Source organism: Danio aesculapii, chromosome 5, assembly GCF_903798145.1.
Source record: "Danio aesculapii chromosome 5, fDanAes4.1, whole genome shotgun sequence".
Lineage (NCBI taxonomy): Eukaryota > Metazoa > Chordata > Actinopteri > Cypriniformes > Danionidae > Danio > Danio aesculapii.
The window spans coordinates 3,472,671-3,495,729 of record NC_079439.1 but is presented as its reverse complement, the minus strand read 5'-3'; the positions used below and the strand labels follow the sequence as shown (position 1 = coordinate 3,495,729).

The 23,059-nt window shown below is 34.6% G+C and overlaps 1 protein-coding gene across 1 annotated transcript in view; it reads left to right on the top strand.

The window, feature by feature from the left end:
• LOC130229898 (peripheral-type benzodiazepine receptor-associated protein 1) overlaps nt 1-21,605 on the top strand; it is a 262,006-nt gene extending 240,401 nt beyond the window's left edge. Inside the window, exons 26-30 of the mRNA XM_056458919.1 lie at nt 7,366-7,434; nt 12,454-12,557; nt 12,642-12,713; nt 16,639-16,758; nt 20,495-21,605. Of these exons, the coding sequence (XP_056314894.1) occupies nt 7,366-7,434; nt 12,454-12,557; nt 12,642-12,713; nt 16,639-16,758; nt 20,495-20,728 (599 nt within the window). The 3' untranslated portion in view covers nt 20,729-21,605. The remainder of the gene's footprint in view (nt 1-7,365; nt 7,435-12,453; nt 12,558-12,641; nt 12,714-16,638; nt 16,759-20,494) is intronic.
• The last annotated feature ends 1,454 nt before the right edge of the window (nt 21,606-23,059 follow it).

The window sequence follows — 23,059 nt, the reverse complement described above, 5'->3', positions numbered from 1 at the left end:
TAATAAATAAGGGAAAGAAAACATCTAGCCTTACAGGCTGAGTTCTTTTTGATTATAATCGCCGTTAAGTTTCTGTTTTAAATGTAAGGCTGTTGCAAAAAATAATAAAATTGCTTAAAATAATACAATTTTAATTTATAAGTGACTTTGCTGCGTCCCCCTTGATGTTTCAATAACGCATAATAATCTATACACCAAATTAAAGACACTTAAATAGACATGATTTCGGCCTCACTGATGCCCATTAACTCCTGACAGACAAGCTTTTGGTTATGAGAAGGGGGAAGGGGTCTCCACTATTAAGTGTTTTTCACAAACATGAATACACAAAATCCAAAACTCCTATAGGACGGATGGCGTAACAAAACCTATGCGTTTAAAAACGAAACCGCATTAAATATGGGGCCTTATGAAAATGAATGTTTCTATCTTTTGAACGGTGACGGCATAATATCATGGAATTACTTTCAATAGCAAAATAAAAAACATCTCAAGGAAGAACGGACAAAAGAAAGTTTCACTTCTATCACTCTTTAAAAGTTTTGGTTTGGTTCATTGTAAATGCTCAGTCTCGTTATGAGCTGATCTTCATTTCTCTGTGTTGGTGGAATAAAGCAGGCGAGTCAGCCGCACCAATTTATGAGCAGACAGAGCAGGATTCTCATGATGACCACCAGCGCAATTCCGCTCTTTGTTATGAGCCGTAGTTTCAGTGTAAACTTAGTAAAGGTGAGTTTCTTTGGCGATGATGTGTACAGTGTTAGATTTTATATTTAGCGGACATTTGCGCTGAACACGCGGTGAATGCAACGCATCAAGATTCGGGCACCTTCTCCGAAAACACTCGATTGATCTCAGCTGGCGGATCAACATTTACCTCATGTTATGATCGCTGTCATCTGCGCCATTATTATTATTATAACTTTAGGGGAGGTTTGCAAACCTGTGCACTTTTCACTCTTCAGTCGTTTGTATTTCCTGCAGTAACAAAAGCTCCCTGTTCATTATATTCAGACACACAAATGCTCCCAAATATATTATAAGGGGGCATAGATTAAATTTCGGGCGCTCATGCGACCAAAATGGTTGCAATTTCGAGCCCTGTAGTATAAGGACATGTATTCAGACCACAACTGAACGTTTGAAGAAAATTGAATGCCTTATTATTTAGAATTAGCTATTATTGATGTAAATGCAGCCGTTCAAGGCGCATAATTGATTTATTACGGTACTGACAGTATTAGAAAATCCATGTCGTGGCGCAATGTCACACCGGTGATGACTATGACACCGGTGTACCGCCCACCCCTACTACCTGTTATTTAAAATATCTATATTACGCTCCAAGCATTCGCCAAAAAGAAAATATTTCTAAGTAAAAACACAAAACATAGCTGAATAGAGTGTTGCCTGCTTTAGAGGATGGGTTAGTAATTATATTATAACTGGTTATGTTCAGGTCAATGAAATAATACCTTTAATAAATAAAATATGTTCGTAAGAACGTGGTGGGCCAGTGATTCCGTCGCTGTCATCAGTGGTTTAATGAGCTCAGGAGAATTCTGCTTTGCATTTTTCTATGCATTACTAACATCACTAAACCAGACATTTGTTTTATAAGTTAACCAAATATTCGCAGAGATTCAGCAGTTTTTTTTCTGACGCGTTTGCCAGTCATGCCAGTCAGTGAAAAAAAAGTTACCGTGGCCCTGTTTGCAGGTATTAATATTCGTTTTTTCGTCAATCTGATGCAATTTTTATTATTTATACAGGACGTTAAAATGCAATTAAAAGTTTCAAATCAATTAAACTCAATTTATAAAAAGGCTAGCCTATTTTATGCATTAAATATAACTAATTTCCTTTATTTCTGATTAGACCATGCATTTTAGACTATTTTACAATTGTAATATGTGCATATGCTTTTTTTTTTAATAACATTCGTTTAACAAATATTTTAGCACATCGAAAGTAATTAAGTGACCTGTTTTTTTTTTATTAAAACCTTTATGCAAAAGGATCAGAGGATAAATTATCGTAGGATAAACGTATCTTATGGAAAAACACCAATTGACGGGCTCTGCTTTCGGTTTTAAAAGAATCAAGCAGCTTTAAAAAATATAATTTGCTGAAGAGAAATGACAGGAAAAAAAGAAAGAAAAAGATAAAATATATAGGGACTGTTAAAAGAACATTTTTCTTTAATATATTCTTTCGACTCCGAAACATCAGCTAAGAAAGATTATGATGAATGACGGAGTTTCTCTATTGCCTGCTTCAGCAGTTGTCCCGGTCCCGCTGGTTATGAACGAGGAGGCGGAGAGAATGCGCTGTTTAGTTTCGGCTTGATATATTTAAATAAAAACTAACACCGAACTGCTTTTAACGCTCAAAAAGTTAAACTAAAATGCACAATTCTTGTTGGTTGCACCCGCGGGATGCACAATGAACCAAACGCGGCATTATTTTAATTCTATATTCGTGAAGAATGAGCCATGAGATTGAGATTTTTGAAGGTGCTCTCTAGCGGCGAAGTTCCTGGCAGAGTAGCGAGTGAAAAAATGTGCATAAAGAAATTGGACAAGAGGAATAACATTTTAAATTATATAACAATCATCGTATTCTTTCTAATCCTCGCCCAGTTTTAATACAAGTTGTGTTTTTTTAATATTTGTGGCTGGGAAGTTTATTAAGAATATATTTATAATTATATATAATTAAATAAATACATAATTATATATATATATATATATATATATATATAGAGAGAGAGAGAGAGAGAGAGAGAGAGAGAGAGAGAGAGAGAGAGAGAGAGAGAGAGAGAGAGAGAGAGAGAGAGAGAGAGAGAGAGAGAGCTGCTGTAAAGGCTATTTCTTTCCGTTCGCATCCCGTCCCTTTGCGCCCCCTGGCGGCTTTTTCACAAACTGCGGTCTTACACTAAAAACAGAGCAGCATTTATTTCAAACGGCGGCGGTATAAGCCACGGCGGTAATAGCCACTTTGAACTCTCACCTACTGTAAATCTTGGCTCATTCAATGAGAGCTGGCGCTTCTTTACAGCGAAAATGCTCTTCTTCTGCCACGTCTCTATGACGTCACGTCGGTGTTGGTGATGGGCAGGAACAGAAAATACATCAGATAAAATAAAGTGCGAGTATCAAAATACATGAATATGCAGTTATGCTATTGTAAGCAATAAAAATATCTTCAAATACTATTCTCTAAAATTATACCAATTGAGTCACAAACACTCAACCCAAGCCTCTAAAATAGGACTCCTAAAGTATTTTCTAAATAATTACTCCTCAGTTTGGAATAAATTGTCTAACGCTGTATTTGGTCAGATGGGTGGTCTTCCTTTCCTGCTGATGTGTGACTATAAAGCAGAGAAGCTTCCAATTAAACTTTCACAAACAAGCTCTTTTAGCTTGGAAATTAATCTACCAACACAACTTCTCCCCACATCAATCTTATATTTGGATCAGCTGTAGTATATTGTACAAATATAAAAGCTTGTTCTTAAAAAATTGGTTTGAAAAAAAGATTTTTTTCTGGTGGGACAGGTACTGAATCCCCAACTTTACCTAATGAATCATGAAGAATGTTTATCACATTTTAATTTTCCTGTATCCCATAAAGAACTTGCAATGGTCTTTGCTGCTATGTATTGTCACGCAAAAGTTACTCATATTCAGAAATGCGATATCTCTGTTACACCCTAAAGATACACTATGTGGGAAAATATGTTTTTAGTTCATTGTAACTTATTCAACTAAGTCAATCACGTTCCAACTCAATTTTATAAGTTATGCAAGCAGTTTTATGTCATTTTAACATAATATAAGTTTAATGGACTCATAAGGTTAATTTCATTCAGCTTAAAAATTTAAGGCAACCAGGATTTTATTAACAGTGTACATATTCCCTTATTGGTCTGGGTTTTGAGCTTTGGTGTTGCTTTCCTTTCATAAATATATATATTTTTGGGACTTTTTGTTTGACTGAGCAGCCATCTGAGATAGATGTGCATGCTTTTGTATAAAACAATAGTTTAAAAACTGAGACATATGTCTGTCCAATGACGTTTTGTAAAGCAGATCTAAATTGTATAAGCGATTATAGAAATAATGGTAACTTGACTTTAAAGGCTCCGCCCTTTTTTGGAAAAGGGGCGGGGAGCAGCAAATCATTTGCATTTAAAGAAATGCACACAAAAATGGCATGTTTTGTCTTCCTGACATCAACATGTTGGTGTAATGAAGTGCAAAATATTCCGAGCTGAACATTTTACAAACATGTTTTGCAGTCCATAATGGGATCCCTTTAAATCAAGATTCACAATGCAAATCCATTGTTTTTCCATGCGCTGCTCAGTTTTGAGACTTTAAGTCATTTTGCTTCCATTATGTCTTTTTTCCAGTTGCAAAATACTTATTTATGTCTGTTTATTATTATCATCATCATCATTCCTCTTGTCTGTTTGCCATTTCAGTTACAGTTTAATGGTTTCAAAGGCAGTTTTCTTATGTTTTTTAACAATGACTAATTTGCATATTTAGTCCTATTTTAGATAAACATGCTAAACAAAACTGTTCACTTAATGTTTTGTGATTGATCAACTATGGAATTATGGGAATAGTTTTTAAATGGAAAAGGGGCGGGGAGCAGCAGCTCATTTGCATTTAAAGAAATCCAGACAAAATATTAAAAGGGCAGTATATTCTGAGCTGAACATTTTACAAACATTTTTTGCAGCCCATAATGTGATCCCTTTAAATCAAGACACAGATCAAAATCCTTGTTTTTCCATGGACTGCCCAGTTTTGAGGTTTTAAGTCATTTTGCTTTCCATAGTGTCATCATTATTACACTTGTCTGTTTGCAGTTACAGTTTAATGTTTTTAAGGCTATTTTCTCATGTTTGTTTAACATTTTTCTCATATTTAACTAGATAATGCCTAATTTGCATATTTAGTCCTATTTTAGATAAACATGTAAAACAAAACTGTTTGCTTAATGTTTTGTGCAATTATGAGGATATCTGTGAACTCTGTTTTGCTCAAAAACTTAAATTCCAGCCAAATTCAAGTTTATAACTGGAAAAGGGGCGGGGAGAAGCAGCTCATTTGCATTTAAAGAAATGCACACAAAAAAAATGGCATGTTGTTCCTTCCTGACAAAAAAATGGAGAAACAGGATGTGAAAAGTACACATGCAAATAGCTTATTTAAGTGTTTTTATATTATTATTATTATTATTATTATTGTTATTATTATTATTATTATTATTGTCTGTTTGCTGCTGTAGGTTTCAATTACATTTGAATTTTATGTTGAATATTCAATTACATAGAAAAATGTCAAAAATATTTTTTTACAATTTTCTCATGTTTAACTATGTAATGCCTAATTTGCGTATTAAGCCCTATTTTGGATAAACATGTCAAACAAAACAGTTTGCTTAATATTTTGTGATTGATCAATCATGGAAACCAAATTATGGTGATATCCGTGAACTCCCTTTAAAAAGTTCCATTTCAGCCAAATTCAATAGTTTTTAACTGGAAACATGGCGGGGAGAAGCAGCTCATTTGCATTTAAAGAAATGCACACAGAAAATCACATGTTTTTCCTTCCTGACAGAAAAATAGACTTTAACAGGTTGTAAAAAAAGTACACATGCAAAATGCTTATTTAAGTGTTTTTATATATTATTATTATTATTATTATTATTATTATTGTTGTTGTTATTATTACACATGTCTGTTTGCAGCAGTAGGTTTTAATTATATTCGAATATTGTTTGTTTAACATATTTCTCATATTTAGCTGGATAATGGAAAATTTCCATATTTGATATATATTTGCATATATGAATTTAGCCCTATTTTAAACAATTATGCAAAACAAAACTGTTTGCTTAATATTTTGTGAACATTAAATTCCAGCCAAATTCAATAGTTTTGACAGGAAAAGGGGCGGGGAGCAGCAGCTCATTTGCATTTAAAGAAATGCAGACAAAAAAATGGCATGTTTTTTCTTTCTGACAAAAAATAGACATCAACAACTTGAAAAGAACACATGCAACATGCATATTTAAGTGTTTTTATGTGATTGTGGTTGTTGTTGTTATTATTATTATTAATATTATTACTACTACACTTGTCTGTTTTTGCAGCTGTAGGTTTCATTTATATTTGAATCTTTTTTGCTTACATTTCTCTTAGATTTAACTAGACTTTGCTTATTTAGTCCTAGTTTAGATAAACATGCATAATTAAATTATTTGCTTAATGTTTTGTGATTAATCAACTGTGCATTAATGGTGATCTGTGAACTCCATTTCGCTTGAAAAGCTATATACCAGTGAGATTCAATTGTTTTTAACTGTATTTTCTAAATCTGTCCTGTTTCACACAGTTTGAGTTTCATTTCAGATCACAAAGCTCCATTGTTATTTTATCAAAGTGCCAAAAGGTCCTGTCTGTTGTTGCTGTTTTTTGTAAAGTAAAGAGTAACGTTATTGTTGCTAAAAGGGATACAGCTCTGGCTGGAAATGAACAAGTATTGTTTATATTATTTATTAAATTACACATTAATTGCGTTTTATTAACTTTAACCCCAACCCTTAACCAAACCCTCATAGTAATGTAAAAACAGTAATTATACAGAGTATTATTTATTAAATTACCAATTAAATTAAATTAAACCTTCACATTAATCTAAAAACAGTAATTATACAGAGTATTATTAATTAAATTACCAATTAAATTAAATTAAACCTTCACATTAATGTAAAAACAGTAATTATACAGAGTATTATGTATTAAATTAACTATTAAATTAAATTAAACCTTCACATTAGTGTAAAAACAGTAATTATACAGAGTATTATTAATTAAATTACCAATTAAATTAAATTAAACCTTCACATTAATGTAAAAACAGTAATTATACAGAGTATTATGTATTAAATTACCAATTAAATTAAATTAAACCTTCACATTAATCTAAAAACAGTAATTATTTAGTATTATTCATATTATTTATTAAATTACCCATTAATTGTATTTTATTAACGTCTACCCTAACTCAAAGTGATGTAAAAATATGAATTGTTGCACAGCGTCACAAAAATTAAGCTCTGTTTATATGCATATCAGCAGCTGTATCCCTTCTAGACTTTACTTTGTAACGTGGATCTTTTCTCCCAGAAGGCTTTGCTGTGGTGGCGGTGGTTCAGCTTTTCTTCCTCATTGCTGATGCTTGTTCTGTTGATCAATCTTTTTTGCTTTGGCTTCTCATTCATTCTTGTCTGCTACTTGTCTTTTGTTGTTTTCTCGTATCCTGTGTAATTTTCATAAAGACGCCCGCTTACATGCACAGCTTCCACGCCGCTCTGCTGCACCGCCCAAACCGAGACGCTCCAAGAAAGGTGTGTGTGAGAAAGGTGTGTGTGAGCCTGCGTTTGCTGTCTTCCTGCATCCAGATTCACATGCATTTGCTTTTTTCCCCCATGTGCCTCTGCTTCTGCTTCATCAGCTCTGAGCAAATGGGGATGCAGACTTTAGATGTTTGCTAGATCGATTTTTTAATCTCTTCTACATCTGTTAATGAACAGTTTGCATATTTTGTGATGCTATTTGGGTTTATTTCCGGTTGTATATTACATTATGGGATGTCGATCGCTGCTCTGTCAACTTTTAATGTTGAAAATTCAACTCTGCAGTTCAATAATGAGACTTTTGTTGACATTTCAGTAGTTTGAAATAATATAATGAATAAGAAATAATATCCTGAGAAATAAGTGTGTAAAATAACAGCAAATGTGCTGCAGTTTATTACAAGGTTTCTGTAGTGTAATATACAATACACTCACCGGCCACTTTATTAGGTACACCTGTCCAACTGCTCGTTGATGCAAATTTCTAATCAGCCAATCACATGGCAGCAACTCAATGCATTTAGGCATGTAGACATGGTCAAGATGATCTGCTGCAGTTCAAAGTGAGCATCAGAATGGGGAAGAAAGGGGATTTAAGTTACTTTAAACGTGACATAGTTGTTTCTGCTCGACGGGCTGGTCTGAGTATTTCAGAAACTGCCGATCTACTGGGATTTTCATGCACAACCATCTCTAGGGTTTACAGAGAATGCTCTGAATAAGCGGAAATATCCAGTGAGCAGCAGTTCTGTGGGCGCAAATGCCTTGTTGATGTCAGAGGTCAGAGGAGAATGGCCAGACTGGTTCCAGCTGATAGAAAGGCAATAGTAACTCAAATAAGCACTCGTTACAACCGAGGTCTGCAGAAGAGCATCTCTGAACACACAACACGTCCAACCTTGAGGCAGATGGGCTACAGCAGCAGAAGACCACACCGGGTGCCACTCCTGTCAGCTAAGAACAGGAAACTGAGGCTACAATTCACACAGGCTCACCAAAACTGGACAATAGAAGATTGGAGAAACGTTGCCTGGTCTGATGAGTCTCCATTTCTGCTGCCACATTCGGATGGTCGGCTCAGAATTTGGCGTCAACAACATGAAAGCATGGATCCATCCTGCCTGGTATCAGCAGTTCAGGCTGGTGGTGGTGTAATGGTGTGGGGGAGATTTTCTTGGCACACTTTGGGCCCATTAGTACCAATTGAGCATCATGTCAACACCACAGCCTGAGTATTGTTGCTGACCATGTCCATCCCTTTATGAGCACAGTGTCTCCATCTTCTGATGGCTACTTCCAGCAGGATAACGCTCCATGTCATAAAGCGTGAATCATCTCAGACTGGTTTCTTGAACATGACAATGAGTTCACTGTACTCAAATGGCCTCCACAGTCACCAGAGCTCAATCCAATAGAGCACATTTGGGATGTGGTGAATGGGAGATTCGCATCATGGATGTGCAGCCGACAAATCTGCAGCAACTGTGTGATGCTATCATGTCAATATGGAGCAAAATCTCTGAGGAATATTTCCAGTAGCTTGTTGAATCTATGACACAAAGGATTAAGGTCCAACTTGGTACTAGTGAGGTGTACCTAATAAAGTGGCCGGTGAGTGTATAAACATAAGTTATATATACTTATGTATAAAATAAATGACATGTTTTTATGTAGATTTTTTTTTTAAGTTTAATTTAAACTTTAAATGTATTTTTATTGAACATTGGTTCTAATGTTTGGACTCACAGCCCCCTTTGGTCAACTCATCCATTGTGTGTGCATATGTGTGTCATAATTGCTGCACATTCATAACCTCATAACACGCATTTCGATTGGTTTGATCATTGCCTTTTTTTTCCTGCCCATGAGCCTGTCAGTCAAGTTCAGCCAGCCAATCAGATTGTGTGTAACCCTTTGCCCCTCCCCTTTTCCAGTGGAGTCGGCTGCAGTGTGGGATGATACATCCGCTATAGACTCGTCCAGTCAAGGTTTGAGTCCTGCTGTCATCCTGTATTTCTCTCGTGTTTTTCTGCATGATTTTGAGCATGCTGGAGCAGTGAGGATCCTCTAACGTTCATCTCTCCTCTAAGCAAACACTAATGCTCTTCTTTCACAGTAGATTTCATCTCAGTTCAGTCTGCATGTGCATCCACTGCCGCTTTTTAAGAGTGTCTATTAAGTGCTCTTTTCTTCCTTTCAGTCTGTTTATCGGATGTTTTGTTTTCAAATGAAGGCTTTGCATGCATTAACAGTAATAGAGGTGGTACATTAGAAATGTGTGTCATTATATCAGATGTGTGATCACTCAGGAACTGCACGCAAACTAACTGGATACTTTTCAAACTATTCCTCGTTTTTCTTGACCAAACACAGAAAGCTGATTTCATTATAGCTCTGTTGTCGTAGTTGAATAGTTTTAAATGCACAAAATGCAGGTGAAATAGCTTGAGTTTTTGTGAATACAGAAGTATCAGATTTTTTTTTCATCATTCAATTTGTTTATTTATTTGTTTATTTGTTTATTTTATTTAATTTTTAACTTTTATTACAGCAATTTTGCTTTCTATAATTGATTTCCAAATAAAGAGGGCAGTTCTTTGATTATAATTAAACTGCATAACAAACAATTCAATTAAATTTATTTTAAATTTATTTATTTTATTATTATTTTTCTTTATTTTATTTTAGCAATATTTGCTTTCTAGAATAGATTTTTCAGATAAAGAGGGCGGTTGTTGAAGTAAGTTCAGCATAACAAACAATTCAATTAAATTTAATTATTAAGATTTTTATTGTATTTATTTTTATTATGTAGATTTTATTTTATTTGAGCAATATTTGGTTTCTAGAATTGATTTTCAGAAGAAGTGGGCAGTTCTTCAAATATAGTTAAACTGCATAACAAATAAATTAATTTAATTATATTGAATTTTTATTTTATTTTAATTTATTATTATATTTATTTATTTTTGTTTTATTTTATTTGAGCAATATTAGCATTTTAGAATTGATTTTCAGATGAAGGCAGTTCTTCAAATATAATAGCAAATAATTCAATTAAATTTAATTATTAAGATTTTTATTGTATTTATTTTTATTATGTAGATTTTATTTTATTTGAGCAATATTTGCTTTCTAGAACTGATTTTCAGAAGAAGTGGGCAGTTCTTCAAATATAGTTAAACTGTATAACAAATAGTTTAATTAAATTATTTTGAGTTTTTTATTTTATTTTAATTTATTTTTATATTTATTTATTTTTGTTTTATTTTATTTGAGCAATATTTGCATTTTAGAAGTGATTTTCAGATGAAGGCAGTTCTTCAAATATAATAGCAAATAATTCAATTAAATTTAATTATTTTGAGTGTTTATTTAATTTTTTTATTGTTTTTATTTTATTTTATTTTAGCAGTATTCGCTTCCTAGAATTTATTTTTAAGAAAAAGAGGGCAGATCTTCTGATAAGTTCTGCATAACAAACAATTCAATTTAAATATTTTGAGTTTTTATTTTATTATTTATTTAAATTTATTAATTTTATTTTATTTTAGCAATATTTGCTTTCTAGAACTGATTTTCAGATGAAGAGGACAGTTCTTCCAATAAGTTCTGCATAACAAATAATTCAATTAAATTTAAATATTAAGAATTTTTATTTATTTTATTATTTATTTTTATATTTTATTATTGTTTTTATTTTATTTTATTTGTGCAATATTTGCTTTCTAGAACTGATTTTCAGATGAAGAGGGCAGTTCTTCAAATATAAATAAACTGCATAAAAATAATTTAATTTAATTATTTTGAGTTTTTATTTTTATTATATATTTTTATATTTTATTATTTAGATTTCATTTTATTTTAGCAATATTTGCTTTCTAGAACTGATTTTCAGATGAAGAGAGCAGTTCTTTAAATATGATTAAACTGCATAACAAGCAATTCAATTGAATTTAATTAATAAGAATTTTTATTTTATTTTATTATTTATTTTTATATTTTATTAATATTTAAATTTCATTTTATTTTAGCAATATTTGCTTTCCAGAACTGATTTTCAGATGAAGAGGGCATTTCTTCAAGTGTGATAAAACGGGATAACAAACAATTCAATTTATTTTAATTAATACGAATTTTTATTTTATTTTATTATTTATTTTTATTTTATTTTATTTTAGCAATATTTGGTTTCTACAATTGATTTTCAGATAAAGAGGACAGTTCTACAAATATAATAGCAAACAGTTCAATTCAATTGTATTATTTTGAGTTTTTATTGTATTTTTTTATTGTTTTTATTTTATTTATTTTATTTTAGCAGTATTTGCTTCCTAGAATTTATTTTTAAGAAAAAGAGAGCTGTTCTTCTGATAAGTTCTGCATAAAAAATAATTCAATTAAATTTAATTATTAAGAAATGTTATTTTATTATTTATTTAAATTTTTTATTATTATTTTATTTGATCAATATTTGCTTCATAGACATGATTTTCAGATGAAGAGGACAGTTCTACAAGTATAATTAAACTGCACAACAAACAATTCAATTCTATTTATTTATTTAGAATTTTTATTTTATTTATTTATTATTATTTTTATTTTATTTTAGCAATGTTTGTTTTCTAGAGTTGATTGTTCAGATAAAGAGTGCAGTTCATCAGATAAAATTAAATAACAAACAATTCAATTAAATATTATTATTTTGAGTTTTTAATAAATTTTTTATTGTTATTTTTATTTTATTTTATTTTAACAATATTTGCTTCCTAGAATATATATATTTTTTAAGTTCTGCATAATGAACAATTCCATTAAATTGAATTATTTATAATTCTTTTGTTATTATTTTTTTATTTGAGTAGTATTTGGTTAAAAGGTGGTCTTTTTATTTTAGACAAAAGCATTTAATGCACTTACACACTTGAGCTGCATTTCCTTAAATCATCTAAACCCCCCCAAAATTACATAAATTAAGTGTATTTTGTAAATGGTTTGTTTGTCCCTCAGATCTGAGTCGTTCCGCTGCACCGCCGGCCGATTCCAGACCCCGCAGGATGGTGGCCATCTTTGATTACGACCCCAGAGAGAGCTCTCCTAATGCAGACATAGAGGTGCTGTTATGCAGGCCTGATGACGCCTCATTACAGTAGTATATCTTGTGTTTATTTGAGTGTAATATTGTGATGTTTCTACAGGCTGAGCTGACCTTCAGTGCGGGAGACGTCATTTATGTGTTCGGGGATATGGACGACGACGGCTTCTACTATGTTAGTTCATTTCGTCACTATTTCTCTCTCTGTTCATGTTTTGATTCTAGTCTGATGTACAGCTGCACAGTATATCAATATTGCAATGTGTGCATCTGCAATAGTCAGCGCAGGATATGCAATGTTGAGTCGGGATTAAAGTTGACCAGGAGCCACAGTTGAAAACCAATGTGGGGTTTGTGGATTTGATTGCAAAGTTGAAATAATCCATCAGAAGGCAGATGAAATGTGTTTATAGTGTATCCGAATAAGAATTACCTGTATAGATACTATCGGTCTTATTTAATTAGTACAAAGTGCAAAAAAAAGGTGCTCATTGCATGTTAGAAATCAACAAAATGGTGTTAAACGCCTATGAAACTAAGCACAACGTCAGCTTATTTCCTTATTCATCAGGAGTTGCCACAGCAGAATGAACCACCAACTATTCCAGCATATGTTTTACACAGCGGATGCCCTTCCAGCTGCAACCCAGAAGTGGGAAACACCCATACACACTCATTCGGACACATTCTCATACACTACAGCCAATTTAGTTCATCCATTTACCTATAGCGCATGTGTTTGGACTGTGGAGGAAACCGGAGCACCCGGAGGAAACTCATGCCAACACGGGGATAACATGCAAACTATGTGCGGCACGATGGCTCAGTAGTTAGCACTCTGGCCTCACAGCAAGAAGGTCACTGGTTCAAGTCCTGGCTGGGCAAGTTGTCATTTCTGTGTGGAGTTTGCATGTTCTCCCCGTGTTGGCATTGGTTTCCTCCGGTTTCCCCTTCAGTCCAAACACATGCGCTATAGGGGAATTGATGAACTAAATCGGGTGTAGTGTATGAGTGTGTGTGAATGAGTGTGTGTATGGGTGTTTCCCAGTATTGGGAAGGGCATTCGCTGTGAATCCCACATATACTGGGATAGTTGGCGGTTCATTCCGCTGTGGCGACCCCTGATGAATAAAGGGACTAAGCCAAAGGAAAAGAATGAATGAAAGAATTATATATGTATAGTAGGGTTGCACGATTTACCATTACTATGGTAGTATCGCCATACTAAATACTGTCTGTGCCACTGTAGTTTGTAAACGGTATCATCATCATTAATGATTTATATACAATAGATAATGTTGCATGTGGAAAAGCCACTAAAATGCTCACACATTTGTGCATCAAAAAACATTTTATTTTAATAGTCTCTAGAGTTCTATAAGGTTTCAAAACTGTGTAGAATTTGCAGTTTTTATGGAAGCCTATTGTACGTTTCACGTATGGTAGCCTATTGTACGTTTTCTAACGCTTCAGTTTGAACGCATATCTGAATCGGTTCATTTCTGTTCCTGTTCATATGATTTAGTAGCTAACACAACTGCGACAATCTCTTTAAAAGAACAACTCACAAAGTGAAATGTTGAATGACTTTGGATTGTTACCTAATCAGACAGGGGAAAAAAATTATTAAAAACCCAAAATAGTAAGAGGAAGCATTGAAACTATGTTTGACCACTTCATATAGCCTAATTTTGTTGGAAAAGAAATGTCATTCTGTATAATTTATATCTTTATTTTTAATATATTTTTTGTTGGTCAATTATATACCAAAAAAAACTAAAAGAATGAATATATTTTAAGTGAGATGCAAATAATAGTTTTTGACCTTACAGGAATTATGAATTAAATTCATGTAGGCCTATTATAACATACAACATAGTATTTCCGACAATTTTCTTTATAATTTGAGTTATGATTTACAGTATCACAATACTACTTGGTATCCTGATACTTCAGCTGGTATAGTATCATAAGACTGATTAATGGCATCATGACTGCACTAATGTATAGAACAATACAATATACAATACAGTGTTATTTTTATTTTATTACTCAATTTGTTTACCTAAAGATTGCTAGAACACCTGAAAGCACTGTTTATTTCACTTACTGTTGAAGTCAGAATTATTAGCCCCCCCTTTGATTTTTTTTATTTATTTATTATTATTATTTTTTTTCATTTTTAAATATTTCCCAAATGATGTTTAACAGATTCATGAAATTTTCACAGTATGTCTGATAATGTTTTTTCTTCTGGAGAAAGTCTTATTTGTTTTATTTCGGCTAGAATAAAAGCAGTTTTTAATTTTTTAAACACCATTTTAAGGTCAAAATTATCAGCCCTTTTGAGCTATTTTTTTTTCAACTGTCTACAGAACAAACCATCGTTATACAATAGCTTGCCTAATTACCCTAACCTGCCTAGTTAACCTAATTAACCTAGTTAAGCCTTTAAATGTCACTTTAAGCTGTATAGAAGTGTCTTGAAGAATATCTAGTCTAATATTATTTACTGTCATCATGACAAAGAGAAAATAAATCGGTTATAAGAGATGAGTTATAAAAACTATTATGATTAGAAATGTGTTGAAGAAATCTTCTCTCCGTTAAATAGAAATGGGGGGGGGGGAAATAAACAGGGGGGCTAATAATTCTGACTTTGCTCTACTTTGCTCTACTGTATTTATAAATGCTTTAGATTTTTTCATTGGTTGATACATTGCATAAACTCCGCTACAAATCCATCCCAATTACTCGAAAATGCTGAATTAATTCCAAATAGAGCTGTTCATTTCACCTGATGAGATTATACTTGATATATGATAGCAGAAAAATTAAATATCGCATGTCAGTTTTTTTATCCAGTTTCGTGCAGCCCTTCTCTGATGGCCCTCACAGATTTTACATTAGGGTTGTCAGTAGTATCGAGTTCGGTACCAATCGATGCTTACATTTTAAAAACCTCCATTTCCCACTGACATCTGAGCCCTTTTGAGCATGTTCTTAAAGGTCATGTGAAATTAAAATAAAATGATGAGGATGTTAGTTTCAGTCTGTTAATTTCGAGGATATTTATAAGCTAGTGTGCTCCAAAAGAGTGTAAAAAAAGCATTAGAAGATATAAAACTGATAGAAACGTGTAAAGCTTGTAGTTTGTCACTTCTGCCCAAATCAGGGGTGTCCACACTCAGTCCTGGAGGGCTGGTGTCCTGCATATTTAAGTTCCAACCCTGATTAAACACACCTGAACCAGCAAATCAAGCTCTTTCTAGGTATACTAGAATCTTCCAGGAAGGTGTATTGAAGGAGGTTGGAGCTAAACTATGCAGGACACCGGCCCTCCAGGACTGAGTTTGGACACCTTTGGCCTAAATGCATCAACTTTTTTTTTCACATCACCTCATACTTCAGTTTCTCATCAAATCTGCTGACCAATCAAATGCTCTCTACTATCTGCAATGCCCCGCCCCTTTCTTCTAATTTGCATGTCATTTAATGCACTTAAACTCAACCACTCTCACTGGCAGAGCTGTGATTAAACAAAATGCTGTCGGCACCAATCGCCTAGTGGTTAGTGCATCGACACGTAGCACCCAGGTGCTCGTGGCGACCCGAGTTCGATTCCCGGCTCGAGGTCCTTTGCCGATCCTTCCCCTATCTCTGCTCCCCACACTTACCTGTCTGTAAATCTCCACTGTCCTGTCAATAAAGGTGAAAACCCCTAAAAAATTATAAAAAAATTAATAAATGCTACTGAATGAGGAGCTACTCCATGCCCCGGCCTCTCTTTGTGTTTCAGTTGAGATTACATCAAACATCAAATCAAAAAAATGCACAATTCACAGGACCTTTAAGCACAGCTGATTGGCTGTGTTAAGATGCTCAACAGATATGACTGTGATTGGCTGTAAAGGGCATCAGTTCACCACTCTTCACTGCTATTCACCAAAAACAATCATGCCAGACACTTATTATAGATATGTTGATCTTTGCATCATCAGATTAGGTTATATTAGGCTTGGTAAATTGTATGATGATCATGCACAAATAAATGACTGAAGCAGAGCTGCAGTGCATGATGGGGTTTATTTTGTTTTCAGGGTGATCTCAATGGACACAAAGGCCTCGTACCCTCAAACTTCCTCCAAGCCTATCCAGAAACCGAAGAAGAGACACCACGGGCAGATCAAGCAGTGACTGAGAGCCGCAGAGACTCACAGGTGTGTGTGTGTGTGTGTGTATTAGGGCTGCACGATATATAGTTTCAGCATCGATATCACAATGTGTGCATCCGCAGGAGTCGCATCCCAAAATATGCAATGTTGGGTCTGAATTATAGTTGACCAGGAGCCACAGAATTGTATTTAATTATAATTACTCTATATATATTTCCAATATCGTGCAGCCCTAGTGTGTAATGCATGTATTAACGTTAATCATTGCATGCTCTTTTATTTCCATTGTGTTGTGTCCATCATTGATTAACAGCATCCGTTGTTCTGCATGTGCTCTTATGTGTGTGTGTGTGTGTTTATTTCTGCATGGTTTTCAGAAGCACAGGAGAGGTGTTCATTTTAAACAGTGACCGTAAGTCTTTCAGAGATCTGTCCTGCTGTAAACCCTCTCTAGCGTCTCCTCTTAAACACTGTCCTGTATATGTTGTGAAACAGTGTTTGCCCCTTGCTGATTTCTTGTTTTGTTTTTTGCATGTTTGTCACACTTTAATGTTTCTGATCATCAAACTAATCTGAATATTAGTCAAAGATAGCACAAGTAAACACGTCATGCAGTGTTTTAAAAGAGAAGACAAGATACTAAAATACTAAAAAATACACATGTATATATAATACATGCACATATATTATGTCAGAACAAGCGTTTATTCTGCGGCGCAGTGGGTATCAATGTCGCCTCACAGCAAGAAGGTCGCTAGTTTGAGTTCTGGCTGGGTCAGTTGGCGTTTCTGTGTGGCGTTTGCGCGTTCTCCCTGTGTTGGTGTGGGTTTCCTCAGGGTGCTCCGGTTTCCCCCACAGTCCAAACACATGCGCTATAGGTGAATTGGGTAGGCTAAATTGTCCGTAGTGTATGAGTGTGTGTGTGTGAATGAGTGTGTGGGTGTTTCCCAGTGATGGGTTGCAGCTGGAAGGCCATCCGCTGCGTAAAACATATGCTGGATAAGTTGGCGGTTCATTCTGCTTTGGCGACCCCAGATTAATAAAGAGATTATGCCAAAAATAAATGAATGAATGAATGAAATTATTCTGGGTGCGATTAATCTGTGATCAGCACACAATAAATACATTTACTTGAAATTTTGCAGATTGATTTATTTGTTTACATCACCTCATTAGAATTGAAATGTGTTTTCTTTCTATTCCTAAACATCTTCAGTGAACAAAATCGAATTAATATGTCTGTTTAATAAAACGGATTTGTTTAAATGCAGAATATGCAAAATATATTGTCTGTAATTCACTGAGAAATTGATAAAAATATACATTTTTAAAAAGGGTGTACTCAAGTCAGAATTATTAGCCCCCCCCTGAATTATTCGCCCCCCTGGACATTTTCCCCAATTTCTGTTTAACGGAGAGCAGATTTTTTTCAGCACATTTCTAAACATAATAGTTTTAACTAATTTCTAATAACTGAATTATTTTATCTTTGTCAAGATGCAATGTGTATATATATATATATATATATATATATATATATATATATATATATATATATATATATATATATATATATATTTGTATATATATTTGAAGTCAGAATTATTAGCCCCCCTTTGATTTTATTTTATTATTATTTTTTTAAATATTTCCCAAATGATGTTTAACAGAGCAAGGAAATTTTCACAGTATGTCTGATAATATTTTTTCTTCTGGAGAAAGTCTTATTTGTTTTATTTCAGCTAGAATAAAAGCAGTTTTAAATTTTTTAAAACCATTTTAAGGTCAATATTATTAGCCCATTTAAGCTATATTTTTTAATTACCCTAACCTGCCTAGTTAACCTAATTAACCTAGTTAAGCCTTTAAATGTCACTTTAAGCTGTATAGAAGTGTCTTGAAGAATATCTAGTCTAATATTATTTACTGTCATCATGACAAAGAATAAATAAATCAGTTATTCACGAGTTCACACTTGCAATAGTTTCAGAATAAAGCGTATTTGGCGTGCTGTCCAGGGAGAGGGCTCTGAGCTCGGGGAAGACACCCAAACTCGAGTTATTCCTCTTATCAGGAAACAGAGAGGAATAGGGATTCGAGCGAAGTATCTAGCCCGGCCCCAGAACGCTCCCCCCCGGGATTGTAATGCTTAAGAGGTGAGGTGACGGGTTGGTGGAGGGATGCTAAAGTCGTAAGATGCTGCAGGTAAGACAGCTTTTATATATATAGGGGTTTGGTCAAGAACTGATTGGATAATAGAATAATTGTCAATGACGTATTTGATACTGAAACTTCTGCGCGTGCTCCTCCCGAAATTTGTTTATAAAACATCACTTAGAGATGAGTAGGGCCAGACAGAATCTGCAGAATTTTTTTTCTGTTTCTGCTGAGAATTTTAGGGAAAGTCTGTTGATTATATGTGGAATTATTTTAGGAGTATCATAACGAAAAACTCGATATATGAAATAAAAAAAAATACATTTGTAACTTTTATTTAATGTTTACAATGCACATCCAATTAGATCCACTTATTTGGTAAACAAATCAAGTCTCTCATATAGTATATCTAGTAAAAGACAGACCATATTACTTTACAAACTGTATTGTAAATAAATCAAATGAACATTTAAATATTACTATTATTATATTACAGTAATATTAGTAAAATTAATTTCAAAACCTGAATAAATATAAATTTACACACATTTACACAAGTGAATACAGACTCAATGATGGGCAAGAAAGCTGCGCATCTCTGCACGTGCAGATTCTGTGTGGGCCTAGAAATGACTTATTAAAACTATTATGTTTATAAACGTGTTGAAGAAATCCTCTCTCTGTTAAACAGAGATAGGGGGAAAAATAAACAGGGGCTAATAATTCAGACTTCAACTGTATATGTTTATATTTATAGCACATTTATTGTGTATGGCCATACCCCCAAAGAGCTTCACAATCATGAGGGGGGGGGGCAACACAGGACAACAGTGCCCGTGCACTCACCACACACCAGCTATAGGTGGAGTAGGGCCGATGGAGGGAATTTGGCCAGGACACCAGGGTTATACCCCTACTCTTTACCAGAAATGCCATGGGATTATTAACGACTACAATGAGTCAGGACCTCGGTTTAGCGCATACCTGCCAACACTCCCGTTTTTCCCGGGAGTCTCCCGTATTTCAGACACATCTCCCGTTATGTTGTCTCCAGGAAAACTCCTGTAATTTAACACCCCAACAACCCCCATCCCCCGGTGTTCAGCTTTTTGGTACAGTCTATAACACCCCCGCATCGTCGACATTGGTGTAATGTCCGATCGCAGCGGCTGCCTGAAACCTGGTGCATAGTACAGACCGCCGACTTAAAGTGACTTTTAAAGGCTTAATTAGGTTAAGCAAGTTATCGTGATTAGGCAAGTCATTATATAACGAGTGATTTGCTCTGGAGACAATCCAAAATACATACTGCTTAAGGGGACTTATAATTTTGACCTTAAAATGGGTTTAAAAAAATGAAAGCTGCTTTTATTCCAGCCAAAATAAAACCAATAAGACTTTCTCCAGAAGAAAAAATATTATAGGAAATACTGTGAGAAATTCCTGAATCTGTTAAACATCATTTAGGAAATATTTTTAAAAAATTCTATTAAATTCACAGGAAGGCAAATATTTCTGACTTCAGCTGTATATTTCTTTAAATATATAATGTGACATTAGTAAAGCATTGATAAATGCATCTGGAAACTGCTCAAATTTGACTTGTGCCTGTTTTTTCCTCCAGACGAGCCAATCTGAATCCTCCGAACATCCGGATGCAGTGAGCGTCCCTCATCCAGAAGCTCAACCTGAATCCAGTCCCAGATCGAACCCTGAGCCGGACAGTAAACAAAGGTTTCAGTCTCCACCCGAAAGTCCTCCATCACCTGACGCCGCTCAGCCAGAGAAAAAGAAGAAGAGTTTTTTCTCCAAAGGCAGGAGACTGTTCAGAAAACTGGGCTCCAGCAAGAAGGAGTAGAAGAGCTGTGAGATCCAATCAGCTGCAGATTGCACTTTTAAAGGGACAGTTCACCCAAACATGAAGATTTACTTACTATTCTGTTGCAAAGTTTATTTATTCTGTTGAACACAAAAGAAGATACTTTGAAGAATGCTGAAAGGCTTTAACCATTGACTTCTATATAATGAGTTTCGTCTTGTTTTTAGGACAAATAAATCATGATTCTGATATCTAGAAGCATTTTCTGGACCAGCAAAAAATATTGTATTGATTTCAGAAATAATAAGTCAAAACTAAGTGGGATTTTACATAAAACATGCAAAATAATCTGCCAATGGGGTAAGCAAAATAATGGTGTTTTCACTTTTAATTAAGATTATTTTGTTGACCCTATTGGCAGATTATTTTGCTTGTTTTAAGGAGAAATCCACAAGACAAAAGCTAATTTCTTGCAGTGTAGCAGGAGAAATAAACACTATGCAAGTCAATGTTTACAGGTTTTCAACATGTTTCAAAGTATCTTCTTCTATTGCTTTTCAACAAGAAGGAAACTCTTAAAAGTTTGAAACAAGTGAAGGGAGGGTAAATGATAACAGAATTGTAATTTTTGGGTGAACTATCCCTTTAGCTATGTTGTTGTTGTGTCTGTTTGAGTGTGTGTCGTTCGTGTAATGATAGGAGAGTCTGATAATGATGCAGATTAACCAGCGCTTTGGTGTGTTCGACTGTTTCTTCACGAATAATAATCGCAATACTCCTGTGAATAGAAAAACATGGGTTTCATATGAAATCTTCAAGCTGTGACTAAAGCTCATGCCTGCTGAAAAAGCTTCTTGTTATTATTCAAACGCTACCAAAATATAGCTCAATATTGTGAATGAATCAATACCGCTTTAGAAACAGCTTTCGCTAAAAATACAAAATGCTTTTCTTAAGAGTTCTTGTCTTGTTTTTAGTTTAGATATATGATAATTCCTAAATCAAGAAGCATTTTCCAGACAGTCTTGTTTTCAGAAATAATAGTGAGTTTAAACCAAGCTAAATAATCTGCTTGTTAATGGGGTTTAGTTAATAATGTAATAATATTCCTCATTCATTCATTTCCCCTCAGCTTAGTCCCTTTATTCATCAGGGGTCGCCACAGCGGAATGAACCGCCAACTATTCCAGCATATGTTTTACACAGCGGATGCCCTTCCAGCTGCAACCCAGTACTGGGAAACATCTATACACCCTCATTCACACACACACTGGGGGAAACCGGAGCACCCGGAGGAAACCCACGACAACACGGGGATGCAAACTCCACACAGAAATGACAACTGACCCAGCTGGGACTCGAACCAGCGACCTTCTTGCTGTGAGGCCACAGTGCTAACCACTGAGCCACCGTGCCACCCATGTAATAATATAATAATGGAGTAAATTGAAACAAACTTGACATTTTTTTTACACCAGGGTGTCCGCGGGAGGCTTAAAATGTTTTAAAAATTAATTTTAGGCCTTAAAAAGTCTTTAATTCACTCAAATATTGTCTTAAATCATTTTAAACGGGACTTAATTTTCCGATAAGGCCAACACTCACCCAATCACCAACAATACACCTCAATAAAACCTTTAACCAAAGTTACATTTATTAAAACTATAGTCTGTGTATGCAACCAGAGTTTGCTTGTTTTGATAAATTTATTTAAAGTCGATTTATTTTGCCACAGCCATATCTCCCTGCAGCCCAAGAGCGGTTACTCACTGAAGCGAAGCAGGGCTGAACCTGGTCAATACCTGGATGGGAGATCACATGGGAAAACTAGGTTGCTGTTGGAAGTGGTGTTAGAGAGGCCAGCAGGGGGCGCTCAACCTGTGGTCTGTATGAGTCCTAATGCCCCAGTATAGTGAAGGGGATACTCCTGTCAGTGAGCGCCGTCTTTCAGATGAGACGTTAAATTGAGGCCCTGACTCTCTGTGGTCATTAAAAATCCGATGGCACTTCTGGTAAAGAGTAGAGATGTAACACCAGTGCCCTGGCCTGATTTCCTCCATCAACCCTTACCCGTGATGGCCTCTCAATCATCCCCATCCACCGACTTGGCTGCATCACTGTCTCTTCACTCCACCTATATCTGGTGTGTGGTGAACGCACTGGCGCCGTTGTCCTATGGCCGCCATCGCATCATCCAAGTAGATGCTGCACACTGGTGGTGGTTTGGAGAGACCCTCTTATGATTGTGAAGCACTTCGGGTGTATGACAATCTGTAATATGTAAATACACATAACATTACATTATTTTTTGGAGGGGAAAAATGCTTAGTATTTAACGTTAACTTGGAATATAAGTCTGAAATCTTATTC